The 16,645-nt window shown below is 38.4% G+C and overlaps 1 protein-coding gene across 2 annotated transcripts in view; it reads right to left on the reverse strand.

Annotated features, from left to right (window-relative positions):
• slc8a4b (solute carrier family 8 member 4b) overlaps positions 1-16,645 on the reverse strand; it is a 115,454-nt gene that overhangs the window by 41,087 nt on the left and 57,722 nt on the right. For both annotated transcript variants that reach the window (XM_052091362.1, XM_052091370.1), the window contains exons 3-4: positions 15,789-16,052; positions 14,061-14,545 (exon numbers count right to left, since the gene is read on the reverse strand). In XM_052091362.1, coding sequence (XP_051947322.1) covers positions 14,061-14,545; positions 15,789-16,052 — 749 coding nt within the window. The remainder of the gene's footprint in view (positions 1-14,060; positions 14,546-15,788; positions 16,053-16,645) is intronic.

Raw genomic sequence — 16,645 nt, forward strand, 5'->3', positions numbered from 1 at the left:
GGCATTCTGGGAAGGCAGAATAATGTCGCTTTATTGGCTCCATCTAATGTGGATGTAATATGCAGTGTTAAAAGCTTTGTTGTGAGCAAACAATGAAATATTCTCCTGATTGCCAGGCACTTTCAATGCTGTGTTATCTTAAAGTACAAGAATGTAAATTTTCAGTGTAACACCCTGAGCACTATTTTAAGAGCACTAGCACTAAGCACAGCACTATACCATAAGTCATAAGCGCAAAGCCAGTGGGTATGGCCAAGTGGTTTAGGAGCAATTTAATTTGGAGCTTCTTCTCCGGTTATTGCAGCATCTGCATTCTTTTATATAGTCCATTCCTTCAAGCACCAGCGATATAAACAAAGACAGCACATTCATAAGAAGCTGTAAATGGACTGTATGCAATGAATAAGAAGAATAGAAATATGGATTTACCTCTTTCATGCATTGACACATTCCTTTAATAGCACTGTGCTTTGTGGGCTTATACAAATAGAGCCCCCTGTATACACTGGACGTGAGCAATATAGCAGTGCAACGTTTTGAGGCTGTCTCCACTTGACGCGTCAAAGCGAATGTTTTAAACCATTAATTTGTCTTGCTGGCAGGAGTAGTGGCATCCAATTACTGTCGGTGCAACAAGATGTGACGGATGCATGTACATAGCATCATTGATTGATGAAGACAGGGTTTAAGAATGAGTAAACAAAGTGTGAGCAACAAAGAATGGAGAGAGGAAGAAAACTTTAACAAAAGTTAACAAAAGAGAAAATAGAGAGGAGATGAGTTGCTTAGTACAGTAACATAGATCACTGACAAAGCTTGAGGGTAACTGCTGAAGACCTGATCCTGCTTATAATTACAGAGGGAGAGGGGGAAGCAGAGATTGATTTACTGTATAATAAGACAGGAGTGTAATACATTTTAATTAAAGGGATAATTCACCCAAAATTATTTACTGACCTCATGTTGTTCCAAGCCCTTTATTCTTTCCTTGGAACACAAAAGTAAAAAAAAAATTTAATCTTCATGCAGCTTTTTCCATACACAGTTCTTAGGGCTAATTTATACTAACATAGTGAACAAGCTTCTTTCAGATCATCGAAAAATGATGATGAAATGCGCTGATGTTCTGCTAAGGTGTACTTTAGATGCGTTTTACACACATCCCTGACATTTTTAACTTCAGAGAATCACCAACTCAAAGAGTGTTATGTAATGTTCTTTATTTACAATCATGTGTGCAATCGGACGAGAGGCTAGGCTATTATATTAACGTTAAAAATGTATAACTTTTTACCCCAACGAGAGCCAGAACCACCTCATAGTGACCACATGGAAGGTAACCCACGTGACTCTACCCACCCTAGCAACAGAGCCAATTGGTTGCTTAGGAGGCCAGGCTGGAGTCACTCAGCATGCCCTGGATTTGATCTTGCAACCAGGGATGGTAGTCAGCGTCTTTGCTTGCTGAGCTACCCAGGCTTCGTTCGCCTATAACGTGCTTTATCAAATTAGGCTTTATTGACCACAGGAAATGATAAGCTTCAAAAAGAAAAAAAGACAAAAATCAATAAAACAATGGAAAAGTTACTCAAATGGAAACATTTGAAAATAACGGGGAAAAATTATGGCATACAGGTTTAAAACTGCATGAGGGTGAGTAAATAATGACAACCATCAGTGAACTCTTCCTTTAACTTGTCTGATGTGAGCAGATGATACAGTAAATAAACACCTTTCTACTGTGCCACAGTTTCACTGTTTCACCTCTAAACAAATGAAAGAGAAAGACAAAGAGAGATAGAGATAGATAGATAGAGAGAGAGAGAGAGAGAGAGAGAGAGAGAGAGAGAGAGTAAGCAAAACAGCACCTCTGCACTGACCGCAAAAAAACACTTTCCATTATTGGTCTATACATCTAATTCTATTTTCTTTGTTTCCTTCTGGACATAGACCAAATTACTCTTTGCTTTCACTTAACAAATTGGCACAGAACTCATCGCTATGGCAACAGGAGACACATTCCTAATGCTATGCCAACTTTACTCATAAACCTAAAGCAGTTGTGGTGTCCTGCCCAGTAAGAAAGGCTAAACTCATATCTAAGTTTGGGGAGAAGGACATGGCAGACGTAAACCAGCTGTGAAGGCTCTAATCATGGCCAGAGCTATTGGGCAGCAGTCTCTCTCAGCCTGGACATATGCGCTCTAACTAAAAACACTATGATGTGTGTATGTATGCAATAAGAATATGTGTATGTATGCAGGTGTGTTTCTGTATGAGGCATTTGGCCCAGGAAAAGTACACAGACCGGTCATACAAAATCAGGGAAACAAGCTTTACATTTAGAGAAAAGCCTAACAGAGAGAAAAGCTGTGAAGCCAAGACAGAAAAAGTAATTTAAAGATTACAGATGTGGGACTGTAACAGTAATGGACAATGTGCCTCTATTTGCAGTACACACATTATCTTACATTGCACCTTCTGGCTGAAGAGTTACACTGCAAACTCAAGTAGCTTATGATAGACTTGTTGTGTTTTGCTGTTTCTCTGGTTTTTATCAATCTTGCTCACATATTATTATGCTATGCAGTCCTCTTGCAAGCCTTCTAAATTACAAACTATTATCACATTTTTATTCAAACTAAATCAATTACAGATTTTACATTTAAATCCCATGCTCAGAACTCTAAGAAACATATCAGACCTCTGTATTTTCATTTTTTTCTGTACTGTGGTTTTATATGTAGATTGTCTATATAGTAGAATGAGTTTAGGGCAGTGTATACCCTTAATAAAATAACACAGTGAAAAAGTGAGAGATACCACAACATAAACACTTACATACTGAGAGGTAGATGGCCATGTTGGCCATAATCGTCACTTATTATTTTATGTGCCCTCTAGTGTAGAAACGTAAGTGGGAGTTTTCAAGTTATGCAGTTATATCATATCTTGCATACCCATCTCAATCGGTAAGCCATGCATTCAATATGTACAAAACGTACAAAAATAACATGTTTAATATAAGGGAGCTGTTTTACAAAGATAATTGTGTTAAATATATGTTTTGTTTTCCCGTATTTTTTCCACATACCTTGTGTGAAAGTTATCTATGCGTTAGAGAGGGGGTACTCGAAAGGATGTTGAATATTTGTTCAACTGTTAAAAGTTTGGGGACCACTGGCCTATAAAAACAATTATATGCAAATGTTGTTTTTTTCTCAGACAGAATGTTTATTTTTTTCTCTGAATTATTTATTATTTATTTTGCCAGTGAAAAAGAAATGGCAGAGAATGATAAAAATTTTGTATCTCATTAATAGGCTCAGGAAAGCACTAAGACACCTAAAACAAAATTCACCTAGTGATTTTTTTTTAGTTTTCAACCTTGAGGTTCAAGGTTTCCTTACATAAACAACAGAACACTAATTGTTTGGGAATTAAAAACTGACGAGCATAAACGTGCAAAAAAAAAAAAAGAAGAAGAATACACCTTGCGATTCTGGGCTTCCATATTTATGAATTGGTTGGCAAAATTATATTGATTTTGTCAGACTTTTTCATATTTATTGAATAATTCCAAGAGTACTAAGGGCACATCACTATATACAAAACAGGTGAGAGAACAAACACAATTTTTTTTATTATAGTTATTTATGTATTTATTATATTGATATTAATTATTTATATAAGTATACATTACATATAGTTATAGTCTGTCTTCTCTGATGACTTAATGTTTCCTCCTTTCTATACAGCTGTCGATTAAAATGTTTACCAATATATGTTGTTTCTGTATTATTATTTCTACATCATATTCACATATTATTTAGTACCTATTTTATATTATATGAAGCCCTTCTTTCACTCAATCAAACAGACAGACTCAGAGCTCCAGAGATACATCTCCTGACACTGTGAGACAGCAATTGAGAGAGAGCGGAGATTGTTTTTCTCTAATCTTTCTCTGTTATTTAACGAGATGTAAAATTGAGGTTGCAACTGCAAGCCCAAGGCACCAAAATCATCCACATAAACCCCTGAGCATTTTGAAACATCACAGACAGAATAGACCACAGACTTAAAACTAAAACTTAAAAGAGATCTGAGAGTACATTGAAAACTGCTCTGAAAGTAAAGGGAATAGAACACCGAGTACAACATGAACAAATTCACACACTCAATATTTTAAAAGGGAAATTAAATTACATTTCTTTGTTATTTCTCCACATCAATAAGATCTCTTAGGGTGCTTTCACATATACTGTAAATGAACCAAACCCAAATCAGTTTAAGTGAACCAGAATGGCAACCAGTTGCAAATGACCTCAGTGCTTTTGGTGTTCAAAATGTAAGTGAACTTAAAAGAGGGCCCAGTTTCTTTTTTGGTCCTCTTGCGTTTATGTGATCTCAGACCCTTTGTTGTTCACACCACAACTCCTTAAGAACTCAGACCCCATGGCAGTCACAATTATGACATCTGTCAAACAATAAACTCTTAAACATACAATTGTGGTTATGATGATAAACTGTCATACTACTTCAGGTGTATTTATGTGAGCTTAATACACATACACCTTAAGTAGTCATTTATTAATATTTAATTTAGAATCATATAATACATAAGGCTTTAAAACTTTTAAATATTGCACATGGGTAGAATGACATTAGAAAAACTATTTTAAGTGTTAAAATATTTCCAAATACTTAAAATACATCTCTCCTTTATTGTCATTACTTTACATGTACACCATTTTTAATATAACCCCAACAGCCAATTCTATTCTAATATATTGAATTATATCATACAATAGAAATACAGTATACAGTACAATCTGTCCTAAATTCTTCACTTTCACGTTATGTTAAGGCTCTCCAATGTTAAGGCTCTCCCATGAACCCTAATTACGCATGAAGAAAAACATTTGAGATTCTATGCATATATGAAATTATGTTTCTCCATCGGAATAAAGTAAGTGGGTGTCTCCTTCTGCATGTCATTAACACTGCATGTATAAATGAACCAAAACATGTGCCATTGCCTCCGAAACCACCGGAGCTAGGAACAGAGGGGCCTCCGTCGAGCGGGTCTCCCAGACCACCGGAGCTGATAGCAGAAGGTCAGCCCTTAAGATTTCAATGATGAAATCCTGAAGAGACAGACGATCACAGTCCAAAGGGACCAACTTCCTCACAGGGCCATGAAGTCCATACAAGAACATAGCACTGAGGGATCTCTCATTCCAGTTCAATTGAGTGTACAGATTCCAAAATGTTAAGCTGTACTAGGCCGCAGAAGTGGACCCTTGGGAAATCCCCTCAATCTGTTCTACTGGATCCAAATTGGGATCGATTCTTCTGTCACGGTTTGTGCAGGGAAGAGACGAGAGAATTTTAATTTGAACAAAAGGAGAGGATACGATGAAGGAGGTAATCATATGAAGAACAAGGTAACAAATCTCAACAGCAGTATGCTGGTAACTAACTCTCTACATACAAACAAGAACTGAACAAGGAACAAGAGGGTATGCACATGGGATAACAAGGAGACGAGAAACACCTGGGACACAAATAAGGAAAGAACAGGAAGACATACATAAGAGGAAGATAAAAAATGTCAAACTAAGATGGTTTTCAAAACAAGAGTCCTTGGGGAAAGCATAAGAATGACCTGACGTGACATACAAACAGCGCACATCACAGAACTTCACGTGCTCTTCAGATGCGGCTCTGAGTTCAGCCGGTCTATGGTTCATTTGGAGTGCTCAGATAATACAACAAGACAGGAAAATGAGACACATTGCAGTTGTGGAAATCACAGTATTCTTTATTTGCTTAAAATTCCTTTTTTCGAACAGTAAAATGTGATTTGAATTTAAAATTCACAATAATCACAGTTAGATCAAATAATCTCGATCAGGCGATTATGTAAAACAGTTATGTATAGCAAGCCCGAGGTACTTATGCCATAACGAAATGCAAAGCGGACTGGCACCTTCACATTACATGAACCACAAAAGGACTCACAATCGAACCGTACCCAGACCACTTCCTGAGGTGGCCTGAGTATGGTTTGTTTGTGGGACCTTTTGTGGTAGGGGGGTCTGAGATCATTTAGGTTGTTCACATATACAGGTTTGAGGAGGTGAGGGTGTGATCGTGTGCCTGTCTTGGGAGAGAGAAAGTGGTAATGACATCCACCTGAGATGAAGTGCAGTTGGCAGAGGACCATTTAGCGGTGTACCCCAAGGCCGGAGCACCCACTCTCTCTCTCTGTGTGTGTTTGTGTGGTCCCTCCCCCTCTCCCACCCCCTCCCCTCCTTCTTTCCGACCTATCCCGTTTCCCCCAGGGCTTGAGGTTTGGGCCACTCTGTTGGAGTTGCGGGGAGCCGGGACATGTCCACAAAAAGCGGACACGCGTTTGACCGAGTGAAAGTAATTGATGGTCAATGCCTTCAGCCGTGCATTGCACTCACATATCCGTATTTTTCAATTATAAATGATCGGTAGTATTGAGTGACACAGGACGCTCAGACAAAAGAAGATACAAATCAATTGTTAGTACCAAGGAACCATCGGGAACCAATTTTGTTCCAAGCGGCTCATCATTGTCCGACGGCGGGTCATTCGGGAGGAAAATACTAAACTGTCTCCGGCCACTCAAATGCACCATTATGCCTTCTTCCGATGATCGAGGTTCCCTTCTATAAAGTTGGCATGGATCTCGTCGGGCCATTAGAATGGTCAGCATGCGGGCATCGCTTTGTGTTGGTTCTGGTGGACTACGCAAAGCAATACCCAGAAGCAGTGCCTATTCGCAACATCTCAGAACATAGTGTTGCGGAGGCACTCTTCAGAATAATTCTAGGGATTTAGAAAGAAATCCTCACTAACCAGGGCACTACTTCCATGTCATGTTCACAATGCGAAATGTACGAATTATTGGATATTACATTGATTTGGACAAGTGTGTACATCCACAAATGGATGGCTTGGTTGAATTATTTAATAAGACCTTAAAAAATATGATTCGTAAGTTGTATTACTACCCACATCAAGCTCTAAATTACTTGCAAAGTGGCAAGGACCCTTTGAGGTCATACAGCGAGTTGGGGGAGGTCGACTATGAGGTAGCACGTACGGATAGGAGCGGGGCTTGTCAAATTTAAGGCCTCGACCTACTAAAACCATGGATAGAGGCGGTCCCTGTATACTTGGCGATGGTAGTTCCGGAGAGAGAGTAGCTTGGTCGGGACTGCACTAACCTTATGGAACACCACAATGAGACAACCCCCGGGGTAGTGGTATATAATTGGCCCTACAGCTTACCCGAACAGAAGAAACAGGTAGTACGGGGACAATTAAAGGCCATGCTCGACAGTGATCCCACAGTGATTGGGCCAGCCTGGTGGTTCTGGTGCCTAAGTGCGATGGCTCGGTCCGATTCTGTGTAGATCATAGTCTATGTGGTGTCTAAATTTTATGCGTATCCAATGTCTCGTTTTGACGAACTGCTCAATCGGTTGGGCACGGCTCGCTTTTACTCGATGCTGGACATAACAAAGGGTTATCGACAGATCCCCTTAATGCCGAAGTCCCGTGAGAAAACAACCTTCTCCACACCGTTTGGATTACACCAATTTGTGACCCTTCCGTTCGATTTGTTTGGGGCCCCAGCTACATTTCAGCGTCTGATGGACAGGGTCCTCAGACTGCACGATGCGTACGCCACTGCTTATTTGGATGATATCATTCATTTCTTTTATATTTATAAATATATTTACATTTGAACCTAAAATCTTGATGTTGGTTTACAGTAAATAAAACAATTCTATGGACATGTAATGAATGCATCAACTACTCTCCAGCAATTTAAAGTTAAGATATTGAAAGTGTAAAAAGAGAGCAGGTTGTTGAGCAGTCTGGAACAGGAGGGTTTTGCCAATCCTGAAACACTGCTCATCGGACAGTGATCTACTTTTACCACAAACACACACTTACAGACCAGAACACACATAGACTTCACACTGTGGTCCACTTGGAATGGATATCTAGTGCACAGCAGATTCTGGGTCACCCTAAGGAAAGGCCTAATGCACAACCCTTTTCTTTCCACAAGAGAAAGAGAGAAAATGTGGCGTGACAAGGAAAAAAGAGGGGTTAAATGAGTTGGAAAAAAGAGGTGTTAAATGAGTTGGAAACAAATATTTCAACAATGACACACCAAGGGTATTTGAAAAAGTCTACAGGCAGGTTTTGAAGCGACTCAAAATAAGCAACAAAATGCATTTCTTAATTGCTGCCTAATATACTTGCAATCTGTTATCATCAACAACGTATTAATATCCAAACTATTTTTAGAGTAATAATAATTGGTAATGCACTTTATTTTGTTTTACTTTATATTTTTTAATAACTTTAAGAATAATGTATAATATTTAATGTATTTATAATTTAATGTTTTCATACAATTAAAAATATTTAATGATAATGCATATAGTTATTGTTATTATTTTACATTTATAATAGTATTATTATAAAGACTTGTTGTTTGTTATTTTAATTTTAAAATACATAGTGTATTTGAACATTTATATAGTTATGTATTTCAAATATTTAAAATGTGTCACTGTATTCCCTGCCTAAACACTGTTTTGGTCTATGTATGTCTCTCATCTCTTCTGTCTCTTTTCTGCCGCAGTTGTTTTTTGTTCTTTGTTTTGTGTTGTAAGTAAAAGCAAAAAGCACCAAAATAAATATAAAAAAATGAAAATGTCATAAAGAATTTCATCAAAGGCAACAAATGTTAAAAAAAAAAAGACAGCGAATAAAAAGAGAGAATGAATTTGTGTGTCTGAAATATGTAATGTGTTTAACCACAGGACTAGAAAATCCTGTTAGAAAGACAGATAGAGTGAAAAGTGATGGGAATACAAAGAGACAGCATGGAGAGGCAGTTTAAATGTGAGCAAGAGAGTTTCTCTGTACTTCATAAATCCTATATGAAATATGCAATAAATCAGTGTAAAAAAAATAACGCACAGCCCTCGATATATCACAGGCATTAAGGTAACAAGAAAAGTCACACTCAGACACACACAAACTAATCCTCTCGACCACATTGTCTTTTGTCATCTCCTGTCTGCCAATGCTGACCCTTCTCAGTATTTCATTTACTCTGTCTCGCCACCTCTTCACCTGTCCACTGGTCTTTAATGTATGTTTGTGTCAAGCCTAGCAGCCTGCAGAAATCCATGAACTTCAACCCAACTGAACCTCTCTCTAACAGTTCTGAACACACACAAACACTTAAACAGTCATATTTTTGTATTAGTCTGCAGTGCGGCAATATAAGATGCATGAAAAGTGATATTTTCATAGAGATTGATTAAATGAGTGATGATGGATGAATAGAGCTATGGAAAGTTATTAAAGGGAAGACAGAATTGCGCAAAGGTAGTAAACGGGGGGAAATAAGTTTAAGTTGAATGAGAGTAGGCATAAATAGTTTGCTTTAAAAGAGCTAAAACCAGCTTCTAATGGTCTAACATGGTTTCTATCTGGTCTAAGTTGGTCATTTATGGTCATTAGCTGGGCTAAGCTGGTTAGTCTACATCATGGATTTTCAAACTCTGCAGACTCATTTTGTAATATCATTTATGAAATTAAGTGAATTAACTAACATCATTGCATTATATATTGCTTACAGAACATTAGTTAAAGTTCATTAGAAATAGAATTGACATAAATTATTTAAATTTGTTTTTAAGGAAATTATCTTCTCCATGGACCCCCTGCAGTACCTTCACAGACCCCTTGTTGAAAGCCCTGGGTCTAGATGATTCATTGACTGGTCTACCAGCTGATAGACCTGGTAGACCATCTTGGTCAAACTGGTTGGAGCTGAAAGACAAACTTGGATAAGAAAAAACTGCTACCATGTTCCAAAAACAGCTTGACCACCTTAGGCTGGTATAGTACGGCTAGTGTTGTCACAGTACCAAAATGGCAGTAGGCACACCGATACCAGTGAAACTTCACTGTAACAATTTCGATGCCACAGAAAAGCATTTACTAATATTATAATGTGCTATTGAACACACTCCTTTAGCCAATTTAAACAGTTCACTACATGACCCAGTGTGATCGTTAAAGTGCAAATGCTGTGATTTAATGATATAAATAATGCCAAAAATAATGTTTCAGAGTGGATTAGTGCTCTGCTCTGTCATCTCTCATACAATGTGAATGATTGTCATAGTCTGTGGCGTTTCTATTGTATGTATATCACAAATTTAATTTAATTAGCTGTGCATTTCATTGTAAAAGGAATAACAGAGCTCAAGCTCAAATAAACGTGCAAGAATTTGAAAGCAGTCGTGTGTCAGTAAGACAGTGTGCGGGTTCCAAATTAAGTCGATGCTCGATACTACCGGTACTGTAGAATCACTGGTATCATTATATCTTTTTTATTTTAGTACCGACTTGGTACTGAAGTACCGGTACTTTTGACAACACTAAGTATGGCCTACTTTTTTCCCAGCAAGGAAAAGAGAACTAGTAAGTAAAAGTTGTGGGAATGTATGGAATATAGAGGAAAAGAAGAAGATAATGGAATGAAAAGAGGGTGGACGAGAGAGTGAGAGACGTAACAGGAAAGAATACAGAGAGAGAGAGAGAGAGAGAGAGAGAGAGAGAGAGAGAGAGAGAGAGAGAGAAAGAGGTTTAGAAATTGAAAGGGTGTGTATAAGCACTAACGTACAGAGATACTGATTGTGTGAATCACTCCCTGATATCTTCCCTTACAAAAATCAAAAGTCAATTTGCCACTGATTTGCCACTGATTCTTTTTTCATGCAAAGTTGATCACCCATATGTACAGCAAGCTCATCCTCTGCTTCTTCATTGAGAATATTATCCAAGGGTGTTCATCCACCGAGCATTGGGACACTTTTGACGATTACGAGATCACGCTTTTACAAAGGAGTGTATTTTTAGTTTCCCATTCATGAATACTATAGATGAAACATCTTTGACATTATATATTTATGCTTCCGTTCATCCTCTAATGACTATAGATACTTCAGGAGACCTGATGACATAGTGAGCAATGATGGTCCCTGGTTTTTACAGTGCATTCTGGAAGTTTTTGGAAGAGAATGTTTTACTGCACCGGAACGATTCTGCGATTGGGACACCCCAAGAAATGGCTAACTGATCAGAGCCTTGACTACTGAACTAGGAAGCTGATTGAGATGCACCATTCATTTTGCCTTTTTTCAGATGCTTTCTAGATAGAAGCAAATGACGTTGCATGAGGAGGCTCTATGCCATCATACATACAGATTCATAAAGGATTTTTTTTTTTTTTGTACATTATATGCAGATTAATAGGTAAATTGATTAAACAATTGTTTATTAAAACTGCTCATTTACTTGTTGTTGTTACATTTTGAATACATTTTTGAGGAGGATCAGCCTCAGCTGGCATTGTCATCCATTCCATTTTGTTGCTGGTCAGCTTGCTGCTCTGTTGTGCAAGTTTATTAGATAGTAAATTAACAGTGCCCAACTGTAATAAAAATTAAATAAACTATAAAGATTTACTATATGTTCTCTCCTCATGGCTGTTCTCTTCGCATTCTGACTATTATCTCTTGCACTAAACCCTCACACCAAGCCAACAGTCGGCCATCAGCCAATGTCAGGCTGTCATTGAGCATCTGTCGCCTAGTTTTTGCCGTGTGTTCTGCACCGTTGGCACTAGTTGTACCCCTGTTGGCGGCTTTTCAGCTGATTGAGTATGTTGAATCGGTGGCGGAGCCCGTCGGTGAGTAAGATCAGTCTTATTGACTGTTCAGCTTAGCGAACCAGTCCACGAGAAGAAAAACGGAAGTGATGAAAGCAAGCAAACGATGATGGCACACACAAAGAAGGCTCTTCTAATTTTTCATCTTCATCTCATCTGAGCATTCGTCTGAGGTGAGTGAGATTGGAGTGAAAATTGTAAGTAAGTGTTGCATTGTTTACGGTTTGTATATCCCAATCTTAGCTCTTCCGGTTTCCCTTTTGAACAACGAATACAGACTACTGCCACCTGTTGGTATGGGTAGTTATTTCCTCTCATGCAGGCACAGAACATACCTTCTAGTTGGATGCTTGTTGTAGTCTTTGTGGTGTGTCATGAGCAACTTTTTGGCTCAGACGTAGGCGACGTGAGGCAACGCCACAGTCGTCTATTGTCACCGCTAGTTCTTTGATGTCGGTTTGGTGTGTCTGGCCGTTTAAAGGGGTAAGTTGGAATTGTGTGGACTTGCTAAAATAGCTTTCACAAACACTTAGCCTCCCTGCAATTGGTTGGGAAAACAGAAAGTACTGTCCTAAACATACAACTGGTTGATCCAGTGTTTTTGTGTTGAGTTGATAGCTAATACTCAAACAGTGAAAGCGATGAGTGATAGCGTCCACATAGCCACAGTGTTTACACCTCAGGAAGTCAGCCTACAAAAGACTGACTGATGGATGTAACTAAATGGATTATTTGGGATCAGGTGAAGGAGGCAACACTTATTTTGAACCATGCAATATTGCGCAAGCCACAAGAATCTGACAAAGCCTTGAAGGCCCGACACATCTGGAGCAGTTCTACTTTGTTCTTACAGCCAAGCAACGGTATACTGTTTGCGAACATTCAGACGCGTGCCACACCGCTGTGGGAGGCATTTAGAAGAACATTTAAATATGAGGATTCTCAGTAAAACCTTAAACAATATGATATTAAAATCTCTCAAGCCTTTTTTTCTCAATTCCTCTTGTTTACATTCTGTATTAATGACGCTAATGCGCTAACACACTATACACGGCCATAATATGCACCGATTACGCTCTGTATTGGTAATTTATGATGGCACTGATACAACTGCAAAGACTGGTGAATAAAAGAGTGTTAATTGGAAGAATAGACAAAAGAATGATGATAGTAAGGCATACCTTACTATGGGCAGATGTGTGAATGGCTTTCACTGCAGAAGGCACACGAGTGAAGCAGCAAATAAAACAAAAGAGTTAATGGGCACTAAAGACTATTTGAGTAGATCTGATTCCTTTTGTAGACTAATTAAACAAAACAATTTGACATGTTCTTCGAAAATGTCTACACGAACGATCGTACGGATGGAGGTAAATTTGCACCAGCTCGCTAACTGCACGCTGGTGTGTTCATGTTGACTGATTTTAACTGACTGAACACCGTGAACGGGAATTAGCTGCCAGCTTCAAGATAGGTGGAGCACCAGGTCACACCTACCAATGACAGGACCAATCACAGTAAGAATGTGTATAGCAGTCGATAAGAAGTATTCCTAAAGGTTCTCCCAGGATACAAACCACCAAAACAAGCACTTGTTCATTCTTCGAATTTGTATGAAGTATATCGAGGCCTTGAGGGACAGTACCATCCAACAATGTCAAAGATTGTTTTCTTTAACATGCAAAATACCCTATATAGCATCAACCATACTTTATGCATGAATGCTTATTGCTATTTCACCACTCTTGCTCAGTCTGGTTGTTGGTAATTGCTTTGAACAAACAGGTTCTGAATGCCCGCTGTCACCTATGATTTGAATAAGGCAAAAATTATATGCTTTCACAGTTTCAAATGCATCACATATTACCCCAAGCTATCTCACAATGAGGCCAACCATCATGCACAGCTTGAGCTTGATGTCATTACTTTAAGATAAAATGTTGGACTCACAAATTGAAACAAGTCATCTCACAATGGCACAGCTGTTGCTGTTGTACACTTTCATAACATTTACCCAGTCCTTACAAACTTTTATTTGTATTTTGTATATTAAAAACAAAAAGTACAATTTCACTTCTTCAGTTTAAGTCATGCTTTAAGCTTATCCGAAACTCCAAATGCACACAAAAGCACACCAGCTCATTACCATCAGAAAGTGAGCCTGATACCACCTGTCATCTTGAACAAACTACACACAGTGTTTCAGAAGTACATTTTGAGAAAAAAACACAAACAGATCAAGCTGACTTACATAGTCTCGTCATTCTGGAACTCCAGTTTCCCAGACACTTCCTCATAGTCCTCCCCACCATGAGCAGTTTCATCCACTGTGTGGTACGGTACTGCCACCAGGCCACGTGCTCCAGATGTCCTCTGGACTTTCACCTGCATGATCCCGATGCTTTCGCTTACCCGCACTGATTCGCTCTCGAATGTGAAGATTCCTGCATGATCGTCATCGTAGATGGTCACAGTCGCTGTGTGGGCCTCGCCAAGGACTGCGGTGGGGGCGGGTGCACCAATTTCCAAAGCAATAGGATGTCCATCAGCCCACCCGACTATGCGGGGATTGCTCAGGCGGACATAGAAGTATTCATCTTCCTCAAAGATGTCATCATCAATAATGCCAACGGTTACCTCTTTAAGGCTCTCGCCAGGTTTAAAGACCAATGTGCCCTCAGTAAATTCGTAGTCAGAGCCAGCATTGGCAGTGCCATCTTCTGTGTGGTAGTCAACCTGGAGTGATACATCAATAAAAGTTTTGAAAGGTCAAGGATCAAACCATGAGAGACATGAGAGAAAATATGGAGGGTTACTGAATGTCTTCCTAGTTCAATGGATAGTTCATCCAAAAATGAAAATTCTCACATCATTTACTCACCCTCATTTCATTCCAAATACGCATGACTTTCTTCCATTGAACATATACAAAGATGTTAGCCAAAATGTTAGCCTCAGTCACCATTCACAGCATCTTTTTTTCATATATTCAAAGTAAATGGTGACTGAAGCTAACATTCTGGCTAACACCTCTGTCAGTGTTCCACAGAAGAAAGAAAGTCATAAAGGTGTGGAAAAATAAAAGGGCGAGTAAATGATGACAGAATTTTTCATAATTAGGTGAACTGAACTTTACCCTTAAAGGGAAAGTTCACCCAAAATTGAATATTCTCTCATAATTTGCTTAAACGCATGCCATCCCAGATGTGTATGACTTTCTTCTGCTGAACATTTTTTACCATAAATCTCTGCTTTCACATTCACTTTTAAAATGTTAAAGAATGTGAAAGTGAAAGTGGAGATTTATAGTAAAAAACAATTACCTAAATGTTGATCTATTTCTCAACCACACATATCATATAGCATCTGAAGAAATGGATTAAACCACTGGAGTCTTAAGGATTATTTTTACGAGGCCTTTAAATGCTTTTTGGAGCTTCAAAGGTCTGGTCACCATTCACTTGCATTGTAAGGACAAACAGAGCTAAGCTAGTCTTCTAAAAATCTTCCTTTGTATTCTGCAGAAGAAAGATAGTCATAAACATCAGGGATGGCATGAGTGTGAGTAAATGATGAGAGAATTTTCATTTTCGGGTGAACTATCCCTTTAAAGGTGAAGGGTATCATTTCTGTACCACTAACAGCACCAACAGCACCAAACGAACTTGCAAAAATAATGATCCGCCCTCCGTTTTCCATTGTTTGTTCAAAAAGGTAGTCCTAGAACCACAGAGCTTAGACTCTTCGGTAAGTCAACCAATGAATGGCTTATAGTTGTCTCTTCACATTAACATGAGACAGGAGTATCAAAAATATTTCACACTTCTGCTAGTTCTTTGATGTCGATGATGTTGATTCTGCTTAAAGATAATCTAGTAATAAATATTATAGAATATTAGCAATTGTGACTGTTATAAATTATAAACAAGTCCAAGAATGTAGCTTAGAAGTAAGTTATAGTATTTCACTTTAAAAGTACCTTGACAGTACATCCTGCATCTCCTCCATGCCTTTGCACAGTAAGATTTAAGGACCCACAATTCTCAAAACACTGGTAGAGGACAGGTTCAAACTCTATTCGTGTAATATGAGGTTCGTTCTCCTGCTCTCGTGTTTCTCCGCTGCTGACCACCTTACGGGCCTGATCTGCTGCATGCTTCTTCAAGATGTTCCCAGCACCAATCATCATTCTCGTTGCCTGAATGCGGTAGAAAGCTCTGCTCTTCTGCTGCTGTATCAAGACCTGCAAAGATGAGGTGGAGGAACCTTAACTCAAAGTTCTTTGTAACCTGCACTGTAGTTGCAAGCTGTAAAATAGTTCTCTGAAATGAACTGGCTTGAATAGATTGGAACTTCAAGCAATTTAAGGTTACATATATTGAGCAGATTTTAGTTCAATTGAGGTTTTAAATCAATGTTTCAACAGTCAAACATCAATCAAACTAATTTTTTTAACTCTGTGATGCCAAGGACCCCCAGATATGATGAACCGAGGGAGCCCCTTAAAATGTAAAGGCAGCTATATTTAATGTATAAAGAAGTATATTGTGTGAGAAAAATAGTAAGTTCATTGTCTTTAATTATAAAGACAATACGTTGTTTGCTAAATGAAATAATTGTCTTATACTGTTATTGTACTAAATTAAAAAAAGACATAAATATTTTTTGAATCAATTCAATTCAAATGTATCTGAATAGTGTTTTTCACAAAAAATACCCAATCCTAGTGAGCATGCTAAAAGGCAGAAAGACAAATATTAAATATTATTGAAAGCATGTGCACTGCAAGGAAGGAGATATTCATATTAGAGTCAAGTCACGTCATTTTTATAGCGC

This window comes from Xyrauchen texanus, chromosome 2 (assembly GCF_025860055.1).
Source record: "Xyrauchen texanus isolate HMW12.3.18 chromosome 2, RBS_HiC_50CHRs, whole genome shotgun sequence".
In the NCBI taxonomy this organism is placed as follows: Eukaryota; Metazoa; Chordata; class Actinopteri; order Cypriniformes; family Catostomidae; genus Xyrauchen; species Xyrauchen texanus.